Source organism: Eimeria acervulina, genomic scaffold, assembly GCF_000499425.1.
Source record: "Eimeria acervulina Houghton genomic scaffold, Eah_scaff190, whole genome shotgun sequence".
Classification (NCBI taxonomy): Eukaryota; Apicomplexa; class Conoidasida; order Eucoccidiorida; family Eimeriidae; genus Eimeria; species Eimeria acervulina.
The window spans coordinates 1-17,763 of NW_013550087.1; the positions used below are offsets into that span (position 1 = coordinate 1).

The window sequence follows — 17,763 nt, forward strand, 5'->3', positions numbered from 1 at the left end:
CTGCGGCCCCTCCTCCTCCCTCTCTAACTAAACAGCTTTTTTTTTGCTGCTTCTACTCTTTAATCTGCTTCATATTTATTCTTTTATTCTTTTGCTGCTGTGCTTTGCACTTATGCTGCTCCAGTTACACCTGTGGGGCCCACCGCAGTCTCGAAGTGACCCCAGTGGTCCACTCAAACCCTAAACCCTAAACCCTAAACCCTAAACCCTTAACTCCACAAAACCCTATGCAATAAACCCTAAAGCCTAATCTATAAACACCAAAAACTGAAATTTTACGGTTAAACCCTAGACCCTAAACCCTAAACCCTAAACCCTCACTTCGACCGGCGAGGGACCCCAGATTGCTAGGCTAGAGACACCTAAGGGAGGCTCAGCACGAGGAAGTATAAAAGCTCTTTTAGCAGCAGTCTGAAGCTAAACTCTAAACCCTAAACCCTAAACCCTAAAAAAGGGTTTAGGGTTTATATCAAAGGCCGGCACCAGGTGAGCCTCAAAGAGACCTCAGCTGTCTCCTCGCTTGTTTCTATCGGTTTGCTTCCTTCTACGGGTTGTGTCTCTCTTAAATGTTTATAAAGGACTTTCTTTATTGAGAGATTTACATGCAATAAGCTGCAGCACAGCAGCAGCAGCAGACGAAGAGGCGAGAGAGAAAGAGATAATGAAGACTTTATCTCTAGACAGCAGAAAGGAGACAGAGCACAAGAGGAGACAGTTTTTTGCGTATAAGTATAGGCAATTAGAGACAGCTTGCTGCAGCATCAAGAGCATATTAATTATTATTATATTGAATATTAATTAATATTATTTAATTATTTAAAATAATTAATTATTTATACGGGCGCCGGGGATCGAACCCGGGATCTTTCGCGTGTGAGGCGAACGTCATAGCCACTAGACCACGCCCGCATGCATAAACTGCTGTCTCCTTTTAATTTTTGTTTATTTTGTCTCCTTTCTTGTCTACCCTATCTCTTGTGCTTCGTCTTTGTCGCTTCTACAGTCGCTCCGCTGTCTCTACTGTCTCTCCGCTGTCTCTACTGTCTCTCTGCGGTCTCTACTGTCTCTCTGCTGTCTCTCTGCTGTCTCTCTGCTGTCCCTCTGCTGTCTCTCTTCTGTCTCGCTTCTGTCTCTTTTGTGTCTCCTTCGTGTCCCTTTTGTGTCGCTCCGCTGTCTCGTCTGTCTCTCTTTGTCTCTCTTTTGTCTCTTCTCTCTTTAGCTCTGCTGCTGCCTCCCGACAGTCGCTCCTGTAGCCCGTACATCCTAAACCCTAAACCCTAAACCCTAAACCCTAAACCCTAAACCCTAAACCCTAAGCTTACCTGGTACAGGGAATGTAAGTACATCCTTTTGGTGCTCGTTGCAGCAGACAGAGATGAATCTGCTGCCTTGAACGCATGTAGCAGTAATATCTGCGTAAGGCATTTGCTGCTGCAGCTGCTGCTGCAGCTGCTGCTTTGGTGCAGCAGCATCTGGAGTGTACAGCAGCAGCAGCTTCTCTCCCACACCGCTGCGGCTGCTTCTGCTCAAATAATCTGCAGCGTGAAGGGAGAGCAGCTGCTGCGCGTCTGCTCCAGCAGCAGCAGCAGTACGAGCAACAGCAGCCCGAGCAGCAGCAGCAGCTGCTGCTGCTGCTGCTGGTGGCAGCGGGTAGCTGCCGCCTTTAGGGGCCTTTAAGCTATTATTTCTCTCATTAGCTGGTGTCAGCGGCTGCTGCTGCAGCAGCAAAACCCTAGAAGTAGATATAAGAGAAGGCTCAAAGATGCGACGCCTAACAAAGAAAGGAGACTTGCGCTTAGGCCGGTGGCGCCCCCAACGCATGCATATTGCTGAACTGTCTACTCCCCTGCAGCAGCAGCAGCAGCAGCAGCAGCAGCAGCAGATAAAGCATATGGAATCGTATATGAAGGATAGACGCAATAAGAAAAGCTGCAGCAATACAAACGCATGCGGTTGCAGCTACAGAAACAGCAACACCATCAGCAGCAGGATTGTACACTGCAGCAGCAGCACTAGCTGCAAGTTACTGCAGCAGCAACAGCAGCAACAGCAGCAGCAGCAGCAGCAGCAGCTTGCCTTGGTCCCTTGGTGAACGCTATGAATTCTTTGAAGGACTCAAAATGAAGGCCGCGTCTCTGACAGTAGAAAACCCCACCATTTGCTGCTGCTGCTGTTGCTGTTGCTGCTGCTGCTGCTGCAGGTGCTGCTGCTGTTGCTGGTTCATGACTGCCTGCTGCACGCCAAGGTCGCTGTGTTGCTGCTGATGCTGCTGTTGCTGCTGTTGCTGCTGTTGCTGCTGCGGCTGCTGCAGAGCGTTGAGCAGCAAATGCTCCTTTTGCATGCACCAGCCGTCCAGGTCTTCCTGCTGCGGTTGCTGTTGCTGTTGCTGCTGCTGCTGCTGCTGTTGTTGGTCGAGCAGTGCATGCAGCAGCAAAAGGTGTGAAGGCCCTCAAGGCCGAGGGGAACCGCAGCGCTACACACGACATCATACGGTGTACGTACAGCTCTTATACTCCCCACACAATGAAAAGAATCACCGATTTTGGGTTTAGGGTTTAGGGTTTAGGGTTTAGGGTTTAGGGTTTAGGGAGGGCCTTAGAGGGTAGGCCGCAGGGCCCAACCCAACGACGAATACCCTCTTTATTTATCTTTAGTTGCAATCTTCATAGCTGAATTCCAAGGGATTTAGGGTTTAGGGTCTAGGGTTTAGGGTGTAGGGTTTAGGGTTTAGGGTTTAGGGTTTAGGGAGGTACACAGGGGGCCCCTGGCTGCATGCGTTTGCTCGGGCTGCGAATGCGTTGAAGTTTTTGTGGTTTAAAGAAGGCCTGAAAACCCTAAACCTTAAACCCTAGACTCAAGCCCGTAAACCCTAAACCCTAAACCCTAAACCCTAAACCCTAAACCCTAAACCCTAAACCCTTGATGTGGTTATGTCTCTGGCTGCTACTTCTGTGCGGGGCCCCTCGAGGCCCCCATCAAGAGGAAGCTTTCCTTTAGATCGAGAGGGGCTTTGCAGCGCAGAGCAGCAGCGCTACCTCCGCTGCCTCTCAGAGCAGCAGCAGAAGCAGCAGCAGCAGCAGAAGCAGCAGCAGCAGCAGCAGCAGCAGCATGGGGCAGTTGAGGTGTACGACCACCTGCCTTGCAGACCGCTAGCAAAGGCCTTTTTGCAATGCCGCATGCAAACAAATTTAATGCAGAAAGAAAAGCTCTCCCTACTAGGCTTTTCAGAGACCTCAGATGCTGCTGCTGCTGCTGCTGCTGCTGCTGCTGCAGGTGCAGAGGAACACACCACAGCAGCACAACCCCCAACAGCACCAGCACCAGCAGCAGCAGCAGCAGGTCCTGCTAAAGAAGACACTGGGTACTTAGCAGGCATCCAGGCGCTGCAGCCCTATTCTAACAGAGGATTCTTCGGTAGAGTTGCTGCGCGCTTCAGCTGGCCCAAGCAGCTGCTGCCGCCTCTATTTAGTCGCAGCAGCAGCAGCAGCAGCAGCAGCAACAGCAGCAGCAGAAGCAGTACGAGCAGCAGCAACAACAACAATAACCACACCAACACGCTCACGCCTCTGCCCGTGCCTACAGATTCAGAGGCAGCTGACACGGGAAGCAGCAGCAGCAGCGGGAGCGGCAGCAGCACCGACCGCAGCAGCAGCAGCAGCAGCAGCAGCAGCAGCGGACGGTCTAGCATAGGATTTGATAGATTAGACCACTATCCAGATAGCAGAAGCAGCAGCAGTTCAGGAGACCTAGGATAAGTGCAGCAGCAGCAACTGTAACAGCCGCAGCTGCAGAAGCAATAGCACAAAGTGAAGCAGCAGCACAAGCAGTCGCAGCAGCAACGGCAACAATAACAGCATCGGGGCAGCAGCAGCAGCAGAAGCAGCCTTTGCAGCGGAAGCAAGCAGCAACAGCTACACCCGTAGAAGCAGCGACTGCAACAGCAGCAGCAGCAGCAGCAGCCGTAGCCTCAGCCACTGCAGCAGCAACGGCATCGACAACAGCAGAAGCAGCGGCAGCAGCAACGGCAGCAGCAACAGCAGCGGCAGCAGCAGCAACACAGGTAAGAGTGAAAGGGATGCAGCACTATTTTTTTTGTATAGGGGCGGGAGACTGGCGGAAGCAGCAGCAACAAGTAGCAGCAGCTGCTGCTGCTTAAGCAGCAGCAGCAGCTGCTGCTGCAAGAGCAGCAGCAACAAGCAGCAGCGGCTGCTGCTGCAAGAGCAACAATGGAAGCAACAGCACCTGCTGCTGCTAAAGCAGCAGCAACAAGCAGCAGCAGGTGCTGCTGTTTATGCTAGAAAGACAGTTCATACGCTGCAGCAAAACCTGAGCATATATCAGCCGCGCAGCAGAAGCAGCAGCTGCTGCTCCCGCTGCAGCATGAAGACAGCTGTAGCAATTCAGCAGCAGCGATAGCAGAGAGCAACAGCAGCAGCAGCAGCAGCAGCAGCAGGCACTGCAAGACCATCAGCAGCAGGTACCGCTGCAGCAGTCACCTAAGAGCAGCAACAACACGAAGAGCAGCAGCAGCAACGAGAACTGCAGCACCACTGGCTGCTGCAGCAGCATTATCAGCTGCAGCTACATTTGAAATGAAAGCGGCAGCCGCCGCAGCGCAAACAGCTGCAGCAGCACAAACAGCAGCAGCAGCAGCAGCAGAGAGAGTTGCTGCAGCTGCCTTATGACTTTGTGTATTTGTTTTATATATGCATCATTTGCTTCAGCAGACCTCTTAATGTCGGCTGCAGCTAGCTGCAGCTAGCTGCAGCAAGATCGGCTTGCTAGGAGCTGGCTGCAGCTAGCTGCAGCTGGCAGCTAGCTCGGCGTGCAAGCAGCCAGCCTCTAGTAGTTGTAGCTAGCTGCAGCTAGCTGTATCTAGCTAGCTGTAGCCAGCTGTTGCTAGCCCGTAGCTAGCTGTAGCCAGCTGTAGCTAGCTGGGCCTGGCGTGTAAGCAGCAGCAGCGAGCTGTAGCTCGCTGCATGTTACACTAGCAACGACGTGGCTAGCTGCAGCAGCAGCAGCTAGCTGCAGCAGCACCAGCAGCAAGCTGCCTATGGAGTTGAGTGCTGCAGTTACTGTTCAGCAGATGGCTCTAACGGAGGTGTACAGAATGAGTTTAGGGTTTAGGGTTTAGGGTTTAGGGTTTAGGGTTTTGTAGTTAGGGCTTAGGAGCCTTTTCAGTGCAAATGCAGGCCCCCGCTGAAGCTGATGGTTTAGGGTGTAGGGTTTAGGGTTTAGGGTTTAGGGTGTAGGGCTTAGGGTTTAGGGTTTACGCTGTACGCTTTAGGGTTAGGCCTTCCTCTATAGGGTTTAGGGTTTAGGGTTTAGGGTTTAGAGTTTAGGGTTTGGAGGGTTATTTGCACAAGTTAATCTCTGCAGCAAACAAATAAAATAAAATAATTAATTAATTGTTATAAACCCTCTACGCAGCCACCACTGCAGCAGCAAGAGACAGTGAGGGGCCCCCCGGGGGCCCCCCAGACAGCTGCTCTCTGGCCTTCCCGCTAGCAGCAGCAGCAGCTGCTGCAGCAACAGCAGCAGCAGCAGAATTTATACAGAATAAAGAAAGCAGCAGACGCGGCGAAAGGCAGCAAAATGGCTTCGGCTTTGCCCTCTCTTGAGGGCCCTGTTATCCGCATCCGAATGGATGGTGAGCTGCTGCTGCTGCTGCTGCTGCTGCTGTTGCTGCTGCTGCTGCTGCTGCTGTTTCTGCTGCTAAGGAACATGCGCCGACTGGACAGACAGGGGCCTAAGGAGACACACATACACCCCAAGCTGCAGTGCTGCTGCTTGAAGGCAGCGACAATCACGCCCTCCAGGGTTTAGGGTTTAGGGTTTAGGGTTTATGGTTTAGGGTTTATGCTGTGAGTTGCGCAGTGGCGGAGCAGCACTTACCTCCCGCTGTGCTGCAGCTGCTGGCTCTAGGGAGGGAGACGGATGCGGCCGACTCAGCAGCAGCACCATCAGCAGCAGCAGCAGCAGCAGCAGCAGCGCCAGCAGCAGCGCCAGCAGCAGCAGCAGCAGCAGCAGCAGCAGCAGGCGAAGCAACCTTTAGCGTAGGTGCGTTTGTACGAAAAGTCAGTGGAGAGGGGCCTGAGGCCCTGGGGCACCGACTGCAGCAGCTGGAGGAAGCAACAGCAGCTCTAGACGACAACATACGCAGCGAGGTAAACCCTAAACCCTAAACCCTAAACCCTAATCCCTGCACCTGCTTGGTGTATGCGGAGGTCTGCTTGTCGTACAGCCTCATTAGCTGCTCCTGAAGAGGCGGTTTCTACTGTCGGCTGCAGCTCTTGCTGTTGCTGCTCTTGCTGCTGCTGCTTCTGCTGCTGCTGCTGCTGCAGCTCTCAGCGCACCTGGGCTCCCTTATGCCGGGGGTTGCATACTTTGCTGAACTCATGCAGCCCAGCAGCAGCAACAGCAGCAGCAGCACCAGGAACAGAAGTAGCAGCAGCAGCAGCAGCAGCTCTGCAGGCGCTCACTTGCAGCAAGCAGCAAGCCTTGAGGGAAGCGGCGAGCTGAGCAGCAGCAGCAGCAGCAGCAGCAGCGCTGCTGAGAAGGAATCTGCCAGCTGCTGCACGGAGCAGCTGCAGCAGCAAATTAGCTGCATATCTAACGAGGTGCAGCAGCTGCAGCAATTGACGCAGCAGAAAGCAGCAGACTTGGAGACTGCTGTGAATGAGGCAGACAGGTGACATGCTGCTGCTGCTGCTGCTTCTGCTGCTGCTGCTGCTGCTGCGGTTGTCCAATGCAGCAAACCAAGCCCGCGTTATTGCTCCTGCAGAGCTGCTGCTGGTGCTTTCGCCGTCACAGCTGCTGCTGGTGCGGTGGAGATGGATCCTGTCTCTGCAGCTGCTGCTCCCTCTGCTGCTGCTGCTGCTGCTGCTGCTGCTGCAGGCTGCTGCAGGCTGAGGAGGCAGTGCTGTGTGCTCTGAATTTTTTGCATTGCTTAAAGAAGCTGAGAGAAGAGAGTGCAAGTCATAAGAAGGCCGACTACCTAGTCAAGGTAAACCCTAAACCCTAAACCCTAAACCCTAAACCCTACGCCCTCAACTAGCCACCATTGATTCTCTAGGCGAAGCGTTATGCGTTGCTGCAGCTGGAAGCAATGGTTGCTGAGGCGGAAGCTAGCAGCAGCAGCAGCAGCAAGGGATCAGCAGCAGCAGCAGCACTGCTACGACTCAAATGCATGCAGCCGGCGCTGCAGCAGATGAAGCAGCTGGGCCAGGAGATCCGCAGCAAACCAAAGGCTTTGCTGCAGGAGTCGCTGCAGCAGCGGGTATACAGCAGCAGCAACAGCAGCACAAAGAGCAGCACAAATAGCAGCACAAATAGCAGCACCAATAGCAGCAGCAGCACCGCCAAGAGCAGCAGCACCAACAGCAACAGCAACAGCAACAGCAGCAGCAAGAGACTGCATGTGCACTGATTCCACCCGCAGCAGTTGCTGCTCCGATGCACACCCTGCTGCTGCTGCTGCTGCTGCGTGTGTGTGTGTGTGTGTGTGTGCGTGTGTGCCGCTCAGGACGTAGTAGGCGTTGCTGACAGCTTAAAATGTCTCTTCGCGCTGCAGCAGCAGCAGCAAACGCTGGAGGCTGTGCTGCAGCAGCTAGCAGCAGATGCATGCAAGCCGCTGCCAGCGGAGGCGCTGCGCGCTGCTGCTGCTGCAGCGATCGCTCCTGGCAGCCCCAAGGCCTGCGCTGCACCGGCAGCAACAGCAGCAGGTGCAGCAGGGAGCCAGCACCCAGCAGCAGCAGCTGCTGCTACGTTTTGCGAGTCTCTTCTCTCTCGCGGCAGCGGCAGCATTTCTCTGGTTTGCTGCACTCCGTTTCAGCAGCTAATTGCTGAGTGGGGTGTCTCTATATTCTCCTCGTTGGAGACAAAGCTGCGGCAGGCCTTCTTGCTTGACCAGGTGTACAGACACTGCTGCTGCTGCTGCTGCTGCTGCTGCTGCTGTTACTGATGTTGATGCCGTCGTTGTCCGTGCTGCTGCTGCTACCTCCTTGGCTGCCTATTGCTGCTGCTGCATCTGCAGTCTGACTGTTTCCTCATATCCAGAAGCCCTGCTGCTGCTGCTGCTGCTGCTGCTGCTGCAGGTGCTGTCTAGCCCGGACTTGTCTCCCCTTCTGGACGCAACGATGGGGGAGTGGATGCAGCAGAGAGGTTTTGTTTCTTCTGTTGCAGCTGAGCTGCTGCGCAGGGTGTCTGTACACCTGAAAAGCTGCTACAAACTACTGACAGCCCGCAGCAGGCCGCTGCAGCAGATGCTGCAGCAGCTGAGTCAGCAGCAGCAGCAACAGCAACAGCAGCAGCAACAGCAGCAGCAACAGCAGCAAGAGCAGCAGCAGGATCACGTGCTCGCAGAGTACAGGGCTGCAGCACGTCATCTGCTGCTGCAGCAAAACGTTGAGGAAGCTGCTGCTTGGTGTCTGGTTGACTGCACCCCGCTGCTGCTGCTGCTGCTGCAATCCTTCTTGCTTCGATGGAGACGGGCAGAATCTGCAGGGGCCCCCCTGCCTTCCCTCAGTGCGGCGTCACTGTTGCTGCTGCTGCTGCTCCTCCTCCTATTTCTGGTGTTGTTGCTGCTACAGCTGCTGCTACTATTGTTGTTGCTGTTGCTGTTGCTGTTGCTGTTGTTGTGGTTGCTGCTGCGGCTGCTTTTGAAGCCTCAGTTGTTTGCTTTTGCTGCACAGCCATACAGTAGGGGAGAAAAACGACATCTCTGCACTGCTGCTGCTGCTGCTGCTGTTGCTGCTGCTGCTGCTGCAGCAAAATCTCAGGAGACGCAGTTGATGGGCAGCCTGAAGGAGTTGATTGCGGTGTACAGACAGCGCATTAGCAGCATTCACGAGGACATGCTGCAGCTGCTGTTTTCTGCTGATTTGCTGCAGCAAGCGCAGCAAGAGCAGCAGCAGCAGCAGCAGCAGCAGCATCCTAGCAGCAGCATGCTGCAGAAGGTTCGCAGCAACAGCAGCAGCAGCAGCAGCATTGTGCTTCCTACTGCAGGCGACCTTCGTGCTTTCTTGCGTCAGTTGTTGCAGCATCTTGCTGCTGCTCAGGTAGCGGGAGAGCCGCTGCTGCAGGAGGTATGAATGCAATGCTGCTGCTGATTCTGGTGCTGCTGTTGCTGTTGCTGTTGCGGTTCCTGCTGCCGTTGCTGCTGCTGTTGCTGCACTTGCGTCTGTTGCTGCTGCTGCATTTGCGGCTCTTCTAGATGCGTTGCTGTTGCTGCATGTGCTGCTGCTGCTGCTGCTGCTGCAGGCTTCCGCTGCATGCGACAGTTCTTTATTTTTGTTAACGTGGCTCTCTGTCCTTCAAATACCCGCAGCAGCAGCTGAGCCTCCTTCTCTCTTTGATATGCCGCAGCAGCACAACGTAAGAGCAGCAGCAGCAGCGACAGCAGCAGCAGCAGCAACAGCAGCGACAGCTGCAGCAGCAGAAAATGCAGCATGCTGTGCATCACTGTGGCAGCCGTCTCTGCGGCTGGTTTAAGAGGTTTTGCTCCCCTAGGTTGCTGCTGCTGCCTTAATGTGTGCTGCTGCTGCTGCTGCTGTTGCTGCTGCAGCGGACTGCTGCTGCTGCTCGTCTCTCTCTGGCTAGGAGCTACAGTCTCTTTTCTTTGCTGCTGCAGCGCACAAAACAAGCAGGTGAGCTGCAGCAGCTGGCTGTTGCTGCATGTGCTGCTGCTGCTGCTGCTGCTGCAGGCTTCCGCTGCATGCGACAGTTCTTTATTTTTGTTAACGTGGCTCTCTGTCCTTCAAATACCCGCAGCAGCAGCTGAGCCTCCTTCTCTCTTTGATATGCCGCAGCAGCACAACGTAAGAGCAGCAGCAGCAGCGACAGCAGCAGCAGCAGCAACAGCAGCGACAGCTGCAGCAGCAGAAAATGCAGCATGCTGTGCATCACTGTGGCAGCCGTCTCTGCGGCTGGTTTAAGAGGTTTTGCTCCCCTAGGTTGCTGCTGCTGCCTTAATGTGTGCTGCTGCTGCTGCTGCTGTTGCTGCTGCAGCGGACTGCTGCTGCTGCTCGTCTCTCTCTGGCTAGGAGCTACAGTCTCTTTTCTTTGCTGCTGCAGCGCACAAAACAAGCAGGTGAGCTGCAGCAGCTGGTGTTGCTGCTGCTTCAGCTGATGCTACTGGAGCATCTGTTGCATTTGATGCTGTTGCTGCTGCAGTAGATGCTGCTGCTTGGTTGTGCTGTTGTCTCTTTATGTCTTGCTGCTGACTGCTGCATTAACTCTCTCTGGTGTGTACGTACAGCTCAGAAGGGACCCGACAGCCCTGAGGGCGCAGCAGCAGCAGCGCTGCAAACCCTCAAAGCCTTTAAGGAGATGGATACTGTGAAGGTCAGGGTTTAGGGTTTAGGGTTTAGGGTTTAGGGTTTGGGGTTGAGGCGTTGTTGCTGGCGGGAAGGCAAGGACTCGTCTAGGGCTTAGGTAAAAGCCACTATGGAAGGTTTAGGGTTTAGGGTTTAGGGTTTAGGGTTTAGGGTTTAGGGTTTAGGGTTTAGGGTTTGTTGTGTATGTGCGTCAGAGGGCTTTGATGAGGGACTGGTTTTTGGGGCCTCCTCTAACTCAGGTGTATCAGCAGGTGTTTGCTGTTTTGCCTATCGAGGTGCAGCAGCTAGAGCAGCAGCAGCAGCAGCAAGTAGAGCTGCGGTGTACGCGCTTGTTTGAGAGGGCCGTGCTGCAGCTGAAGCAGCAGTATCTCTCGCTGCTGCCGCCGCCGCTTAGCGACATCGAAGCGAAGGGAGTTTGTGTTTATCTGCTGCAGGTGCGCCTGCTGCTGCTGCTGCTGCTGCTGTTCATGATGCTGCTGCTGCTGTTCATGATGCTGCTGCTGCTGTTCATGATGCTGCTGCTGCTGTTCATGATGCTGCTGCTGCTGTTTATGCTGCTGTCCATATTTCTGCTGCCGTTAGTGTTGCTGTTGATGCGGCTGCCCCTCTCGCTGCTGCTGCTGCTGCTGCTTGGTTGCTTGCGTGTATTGTGCTGCTGTTGCTGCGCTGTTGCTGCTGCTTGAAATGCATCATTCTAGGTGCTTGCTGCTGGTACTTTTGCTGCTGCATGTGTTGCTGCTGCTTTTGCTGCTGCCGCTGCTGTTCAAAATACGGCGTTCAATGTGCCCGCCTCTGCTTCTGCTGTCCCTTTTGCTGCTGCTGCTGCTGCTGCTGCTGCTGCAGGGGATCGTAGCAGCAGTGTGCCTCAGTGCAGCACATAGGGAGGAGCAGCGAGCAGCACTTGCTTGTATGTTAGCGGAGACAGAAGGTTCTCTGTCTCTAACTTACTCGCAGCTGCATGTACACCTGAAAAGAGACAGCGAAATGCTCGGCAGAGCGCGCCGCCTGCTGTCTCTATCCACCCCACATCTCTTAACTGAGCTTGCAGTGCTGCAGCAACAGCTGCAGCAGCAACAACTGCAGCAGCAACAGCAGCAGCAGCAGCAGCAACAGCAGCAACAGCAGCAGCCGACTTGCGCGTTGATGCCGCCGCTGCTGGCAGCAGTTCATGTGCTGCAGCGGGTGCACGTCAGCAGCACTCTCGCGCTGCAGCAGCTTGTGGGGCTCAGCGACGAGCAGCTGCTGCTGTCTGCTGCTGCGTATTTAAGGCACTGGCAAGAGACAGGGGAGGAGACAGGCGGGGCCTCTGCTGCTGCTGCTGCTGCTGCTCCTTCTGTTGCTGCTGGGGCAGGGATGGTCGCGGAGGCTGCTGCTGTCCCCTTTGCTGCTGTCGTTGCTGCAGCCACCACAGCGCTTAGAGTGGGCTGTACGTACACCCTAGAGCAGCAACTGCAGCAGCAGCAGCAGCAGGCACTTCCGTCAGACAGAGAACTGCTAGTGGCTGCCCTGGGGCTGCTGCAGCAGGATACAGAAAAAGACGCATTTTAATTGTTGCTGCTGTTAATGCTGCTGATGTTGCTGCTGCTGCTGCTGCACCTGAAGCAAATAGAAGCCTGTACCTTCTTGGTGGTGCGAAGCAGTTGCTGCTGTGCCGTTGCTGCTGTTCTGCCGAGTTGCTGCAGCAGGCACAGTTGCTGATGCTGCAGCTTCTGCTGCAGCTGCAGCAGTTGATAGTGCTGCGCACTCTATTTATTAGCTGTTGCTGAAGCTGCTGCTGCAGCAGGCACTGTTACTGTTGCCACAGCTGCTGCTGCTGCTGAAGCCTGTCTTCGTCCTGGTGCTAATGTTTAGGTGAACTTCGCCGCCCAGCTTATGCTCACAGCAAGCACAGCAGCTGCTGCTGCTGGGTTTGCTGCTGCAGTGGTGTAAGTAAGACTTCGGCAGCAGCAGCATGTGGGGCCACACACACTGCTGCAGCAGCAGCAGCAAAGGGAGAAGTGCGGCAGCAGCACAGTAGATACGCTCTCACGTGGATGCTGCTGCTGCTGCAAGTGAAACGCCCTGCGGCTGTGTCTCTAGCAGCAGCAGCAACAGCAGCAGCAGCAGCAGCAGCAGCGGGGGGTGAGGCAGCGGGGTAGGCGTAAGGCACTGGAGGAGATGCCACCCAATTAATTTGCTTCTTTTTATATTTTATTTATTTATTTATTTATTTATTTTAAAGTCGATTTCAATTTTAAAATGCTGTTATGTTGCTGCTGTTGCTGCTGCTGCTGCTGCTGAGTAGCCTCGCGAGACCAGTGGTTCGACAGCGGACGACCAGTCGCAGCCGACAGCACCAGCAACAGCAGCAGCAACAGCAGCAGCAAATGCTGCTGCTGCTGCTGCTGCTGTAGTGAGAGTTGAAGTTAATTAAAAATGAAAGGGTCTCTCTCCGTTTGGTTCTGCGCCCGACACCCAAAACTCTGCACAGAAATCAAAGTACCTAAACCCTAAACCCTAAACCCTAAACCCTAAACCCTAGATCTGAAACAACGGGGGGAAATCTTTTCATATAAGGTGCTGGCATCTCTTTTTCTTCAAGACACAGAAAGAAGTTGCTGCTGGTCGTTCTGTCGGGTGCTGCTCTACTGCTGCTGCTGTGCTGCTGCTGCTGTTGCTGCTCTGCTGCTGCTGCTGCTGCTGCAGGCGGCATTCTCTAAGGTCCAGTGGCAGCAGCACTCCAGCGATGCCTCCCCCTGGGATATTGTCTTCTCCCCCGTAAGCTGCTGTTGCTGCTGCTACACATGTTGTTGTACACTTGCTGTTGCTGCTGCGGCTGCTGTTGCTGCTGCTACACATGTTGTTGTACACTTGCTGTTGCTGCTGCTGCTGCTGTTGCTGCTGCTGCTGCTGCTGGCACGACTTCAGTTGCTACTGAAGGTATTTCTGCTGCTGCTACTTTTGCTGCCGCTGCTGCCTCTTCTGCTCCCGCTGCAGCCATTGCTACTGATGCGATTGGTGCTGCAGCTTCTGCTGTTGCTGCTGCAGCCCTATTTGCTGCTGCTGCAGCTTCTGCTGCGGCGGCATGTTTGTGTCTGAATGCGCCTCAGGTGGGCCCCTACCGTGTACGTCACTGCAATGCAGTTTTGCTGCTGCTGCTGCTGCTGCTGCTTTTGTTGCTGCCCTTGGACTGCAGCTGTCTCCAGTGCTCAGCACCTGCTGCTGCTGTTGTTGTTGCTGCTGCTGCTGCTGTCGTTGCTGCAGCGGGTTGTGGCTGTGCGCTTCTTAAGACAAGCCGACTGTCTGGGCGCCTCACTCCCTCCCCAAATCGCCTTTTTGCTGCAACCCGAGCAGCAGCAGCAGCAGCAGCAGCAGCAGCAGCAGCAGCAAAAGCAGCAGCAGCAACTGCAACGACAACAGCAGCAGCAGCCAAAGCAGAATGCTAGTACGTCCTCGTTGCCTAATACACGCGCATGCAGTATTCTCTAGGGCAACTTATGGCAACCAAACCTTGCTGCTGCTGTTGCTGCTGCTGCTGCTGCTGCCGTTGTTGTTGTTGTTGCTGCTGCTGCTGCAGCAGATGCAGTACGCAGTGTTGGTGCTGCGCGTTATATTATATTTCAAGCCCTCCCCCTCGTCTATCAGCGCTTCCAGCTGCAGGTGGTACGGCTCATCCGTGTCTTGCTACTGCTGGTGCTGCTGCTGTTGCTGCTGCTACTGCTGCTGCTATTGCTATTTCTGCTGCAGCTTGTGCTGCTGCTGTTGCCTCTGCTGCTGCTGTTGCTGGTGTTCTTGCTGTGCCCGCGCATTTGCTGCTATTGCTGTAGCGCGTATGCCCTTCAAGCTATTCTTTGCTGCTGCTATGCCTGCTGCTGCTGCTGCTGCTGCTGCTGCTGTGGCTGTCTTAGATCGCCGCGCTGCCCCAGCAATGGAGCAGCAAACCACCTGAGCTGCTGCCCTTGGGGCCTGAAGATTCTCTTGCTGACTTGCTGAAGACACTTGTCAAGGCATGCACCAATTCTGCTGCTGATTCTGCTGCTGCTGCTGCTGCGGCTGCGTCTGCTGGTGCTGGTGCTGCTGCTGTTGGTGCTGTAACTGCGGCTGACGTTTGGGGTGCAAGCTTAACTTGCTGAGGTGTTCCCCTTCTGCTGCTGCTGCTGCTGCTGCTGGTGCTCGCTGCTGTTGCTGGTGATGCATGCTCCTGTTGATGGTGATGCTGCTGCTGCTGGCTGGTGCTGCTGGCTGGTGCTGTTGCTGCTGCTGTGCTCGTGCTGCTGCTGGTGCTGCTGCTGCTGCAGGAGCAGGAAGAGGTGGAGTTGCTGCCGTCGCTGCAGCAGCTGCTTAAAGAGCGCAACGAAGCAACAGCAGTAGCAGCAAGGCAGCAGCAACTAGAAAGCATTCGGGTTGAGCTGCAGCTGCAGCAGCACTCCCAAAATGATGATGCAGAGGCACGCTCAGCTAGTGAGTCTGCTGCTGCGGCTGCTGCTGCTCCCGTTGCTGCTGCTGCTGCTGCTGCTGCTCCCGCTGCTGCTGCTGCTGTTGCAAACGATGCTGGCGCGTGCTGCTGCTACTGCTGCATCTCTGTGTTCCGTTGGTGCTTTAATCATGCCTTGCTAAGGCCTATGGTTTAGGGTTTAGAGTTTAGGGTTTAGGGTTTAGGGCTTAGGGTTTAGGGTTTAGGGTTTAGGGTTTGAATGATGGACGCGCAGCAACCCCCCTGCAATCTCAACAAGAGACAAACGGCAGCAGCTCTGCTGTCCTAGGAGAGACAGACAGCAGCAAAGATGAAGCTGCAGCAACTCCCGTTGTTGTTGCTGCTGCTGCTACACCAGCAGCAGCAACAGCAACACCAGAAGCAACGCCTTGTGCTGCTGTCAGTGAATGCATCCCTCAAACAATCAGCAGCAGCAGCAGCAGCAACAGAACAACGAGCCCCGCGTCGGCAGCAGAACCAACAGCAGCAACACCGGAAGCAGCAGCAGCAGCAGCAGCAGCAGCAGCAGAGTACAAAGAAGATGAATTTCCCTCCGATTCCCCGTCTCAGCAAAACGAAGCACCGCACAGGTGGCAGCAGCAACAACAGAAGCAGAAGCAAGAGCAGCAGCAGCAACAGCAGCAACAGCACCAACAGCAGCATGACAGCCTTCAGCAGCTGCAGCAATGCGAAGTGTACGCGTATGACGACGTATACAGGCTGCACACCGCAGAGCAGCAGCACCAGCAGCAGCAGCAGCAGCGACAGCAGCCACAGCAAAGGCGGCTGCCTTCTGCCCTGGAGGTTGACGTGCAGCAGAATGCATTTTATGCAGGCAGCAACTACAGCGAAAACGGCTGCAGCAGCAGCAGCAGCAGCAGCAGCAGAAGCTGCCGCTACAACTATTATGATGCTCCGTCTCTGTTGATGGGAGACAAGCCGTGGGTGCAGCAGCAGCAGGAGCTGCACGAGTGGAAGCCTGCAGCAGTAGCAGGAGAAGCAGCAGCAGAAGCAGCAGCAGCAACAAGAAAAGCACCACGAGCTTGTGCTGCAGCTGAGCAGCAGAAGCTGCAGAGCCTGCTACAGCTGCAGCAGCCCCTTCAGAAAGGGACAAGGCAGCCCAGGCAGCAACAGCTGCTGCTGCAGCAACAGCAAGACAGTCTGCTGCTGCAGCAGCAGCAGCAATGTCCGCCAGACGAGGACCCCGGGGAACAGCATTTGCTGCAGCAGCAGCAGCAGCAACAGCAACAGCGCGTGCCCTGCGGTGCAGAAGACAACACTTGGCTTCCTTGCACAACATGGCAGCAGCAACAGCAGCAGCAGAAGCAGCAGCAACAACAGCTGGAGCAGCTGGAGGAGCTGGAGCAACGGGGTGGTCAGCACAGGCAGAAGCTGCAGCTCGCAACAGAGCAGCAACAGCAGCAGCACCAGCGGCAGCAACAGCAGCAGCATGACTACCACCAGAGGCAGCGTAGAAGGGAACAGCAGCAACAGCTGCAGCAACAGCTGCAGCAACAACAGCATCACCGGCAACAGCTGCAGCGGCAACAGCTGCAACATCAACAGCTGCAGCGGCAACAGATGCAACAGCAAACGCTGCAGCAGCAACAGCTACAGCAGCAGCAGCTTCAGCAGCAACACCTGCAGCAGCAGTGCTTCAGGCAGCAGCGGCGCTCCCGGCAGGGCAGCGAGCAGCAGCAGCAGCAGCTGCGGCAGCTGCAGCAGCAACCAGCAGAACAATTGTATGGCGTGCCCTCAAGTCCTCTTGACTGGGAGGAGCATCAGTACTTCGGGCAGCAGCAACAACAGCAGCAACAGCAACTGCAGCTGCAGCACAAGCAGCAGCTGCAACTGCAGCAGCGGCAACGGCAGCTGCAGCTGCAGGCAGAAGAAGAAGAGGTGATGCGGGAGCAGCAGAGGGAGATGCTGCTGCACCAGGAAGCAGCAGCAGCTCAGCAGCACTGGCAGCAGCACGGGGAGAGACTGCTCCTGGAAGCTGCAGCAGCAGCGAAAAAGAAGAGGGAGCAGCAGCAACAGCAGCAGCAACAACAGCAGCAGCAGCTGCTGCTGCACGAATCAGCATTTACTAAATACAGTGCTCTGATGCAAAGGGGAGAAGGAGTCGTAGGATCCCGTCAACAGCAGCAGCAGCAGCGGCAGCGGCAGCAGCAGCAGCCACCGCAACAGCAGGAGCAACAGTGGCAGCAGCAGCAGCAACAGCAGCAACACTATACTCACCGAAGCGAGCAGCATAAGAGACGCATGCAACCACAACGCCAGCAGCAATTTCGCTAGCTAGATGCACCGACAATTGCAGCAGCAACAGCAGCAGCAGCAGCAGCATAAATCTTTGCTTTGATGCCAGGGTGTCCTAGCAGCTAGCTACACTTCTCAATTCAGCTAGCTACACCTCCTCCGGCAGCTAGCTACGGCCCGTGAGGCAGCTAGCTACAGCTCTAAAGCCAGCTAGCTACACCTTTAGATCCAGCTAGCTACACCTCTATGGGCAGCTAGCTGTGCTGGCGTAGCTGGCTAGCTGCAGCAGGAGACGCAGCGCTGTGGGGTGCGAGACTGTCTCCTGCAGGCTGATAGAATGCAAAAAAAGAATAATACTTCCTTGTCAGCAGCAGCGGCAGAGGAAGCAGCAGCAGCAGAAGCAGCAGCAGCAGCAGCAGAGAAGTGTCTTAGAGGTTGTAAGGGGTACCAACAGGCGTAGCAGCAGCAGCAAACATAATAACCAACGTACTTTATTGCGAACAGCAGCAGCAGCAGCAAAAGTAGCAGCGGCAGTAGCAACAGCAACAGCAGCAGCAGCAACAGGAGCAGCAACAGCAGCAGAAGGACTGGGCAAAATGGGTTATCCTTCCTTCGTCTGCTTCGCTTCTCAGCAATCTAGCAAGCTGGCTAGCTAGCTAGCTAGCTAGCTATAGCTAGACAGATAGATAGATAGTAAATATATGTTAACATCCATAT

The 17,763-nt window shown here is 55.0% G+C and overlaps 3 protein-coding genes across 3 annotated transcripts; 2 read left to right on the forward strand and 1 right to left on the reverse strand.

Annotated features, from left to right (window-relative positions):
- Nucleotides 1–2,095: 2,095 nt before the first annotated feature.
- On the reverse strand, nucleotides 2,096–2,341 carry EAH_00024240 (hypothetical protein; the record flags this gene model as incomplete). Its single annotated transcript, XM_013396771.1, has 1 exon — nucleotides 2,096–2,341. The coding sequence occupies one exon, from the start codon at nucleotides 2,339–2,341 to the stop codon at nucleotides 2,096–2,098; it is 246 nt and encodes an 81-aa protein (XP_013252225.1).
- A 589-nt stretch (nucleotides 2,342–2,930) lies between these two features.
- On the forward strand, nucleotides 2,931–3,755 carry EAH_00024250 (hypothetical protein, conserved; the record flags this gene model as incomplete). Its single annotated transcript, XM_013396772.1, has 1 exon — nucleotides 2,931–3,755. One exon carries the CDS (start codon nucleotides 2,931–2,933, stop codon nucleotides 3,753–3,755), a length of 825 nt encoding a protein of 274 aa, XP_013252226.1.
- Nucleotides 3,756–5,595: 1,840 nt separating this feature from the next.
- Nucleotides 5,596–17,085, forward strand: EAH_00024260 (hypothetical protein, conserved; the record flags this gene model as incomplete). Its single annotated transcript, XM_013396773.1, has 20 exons — nucleotides 5,596–5,650; nucleotides 5,878–6,167; nucleotides 6,345–6,691; nucleotides 6,898–7,006; nucleotides 7,100–7,420; nucleotides 7,526–7,813; nucleotides 8,097–8,432; nucleotides 8,667–9,086; nucleotides 9,262–9,375; nucleotides 9,705–9,818; nucleotides 10,009–10,090; nucleotides 10,259–10,344; nucleotides 10,532–10,771; nucleotides 11,181–11,815; nucleotides 12,259–12,471; nucleotides 13,023–13,094; nucleotides 13,607–13,761; nucleotides 13,942–13,979; nucleotides 14,615–14,777; nucleotides 15,026–17,085. 20 exons carry the CDS (start codon nucleotides 5,596–5,598, stop codon nucleotides 17,083–17,085), a joined length of 6,138 nt encoding a protein of 2,045 aa, XP_013252227.1.
- Nucleotides 17,086–17,763: the final 678 nt, after the last annotated feature.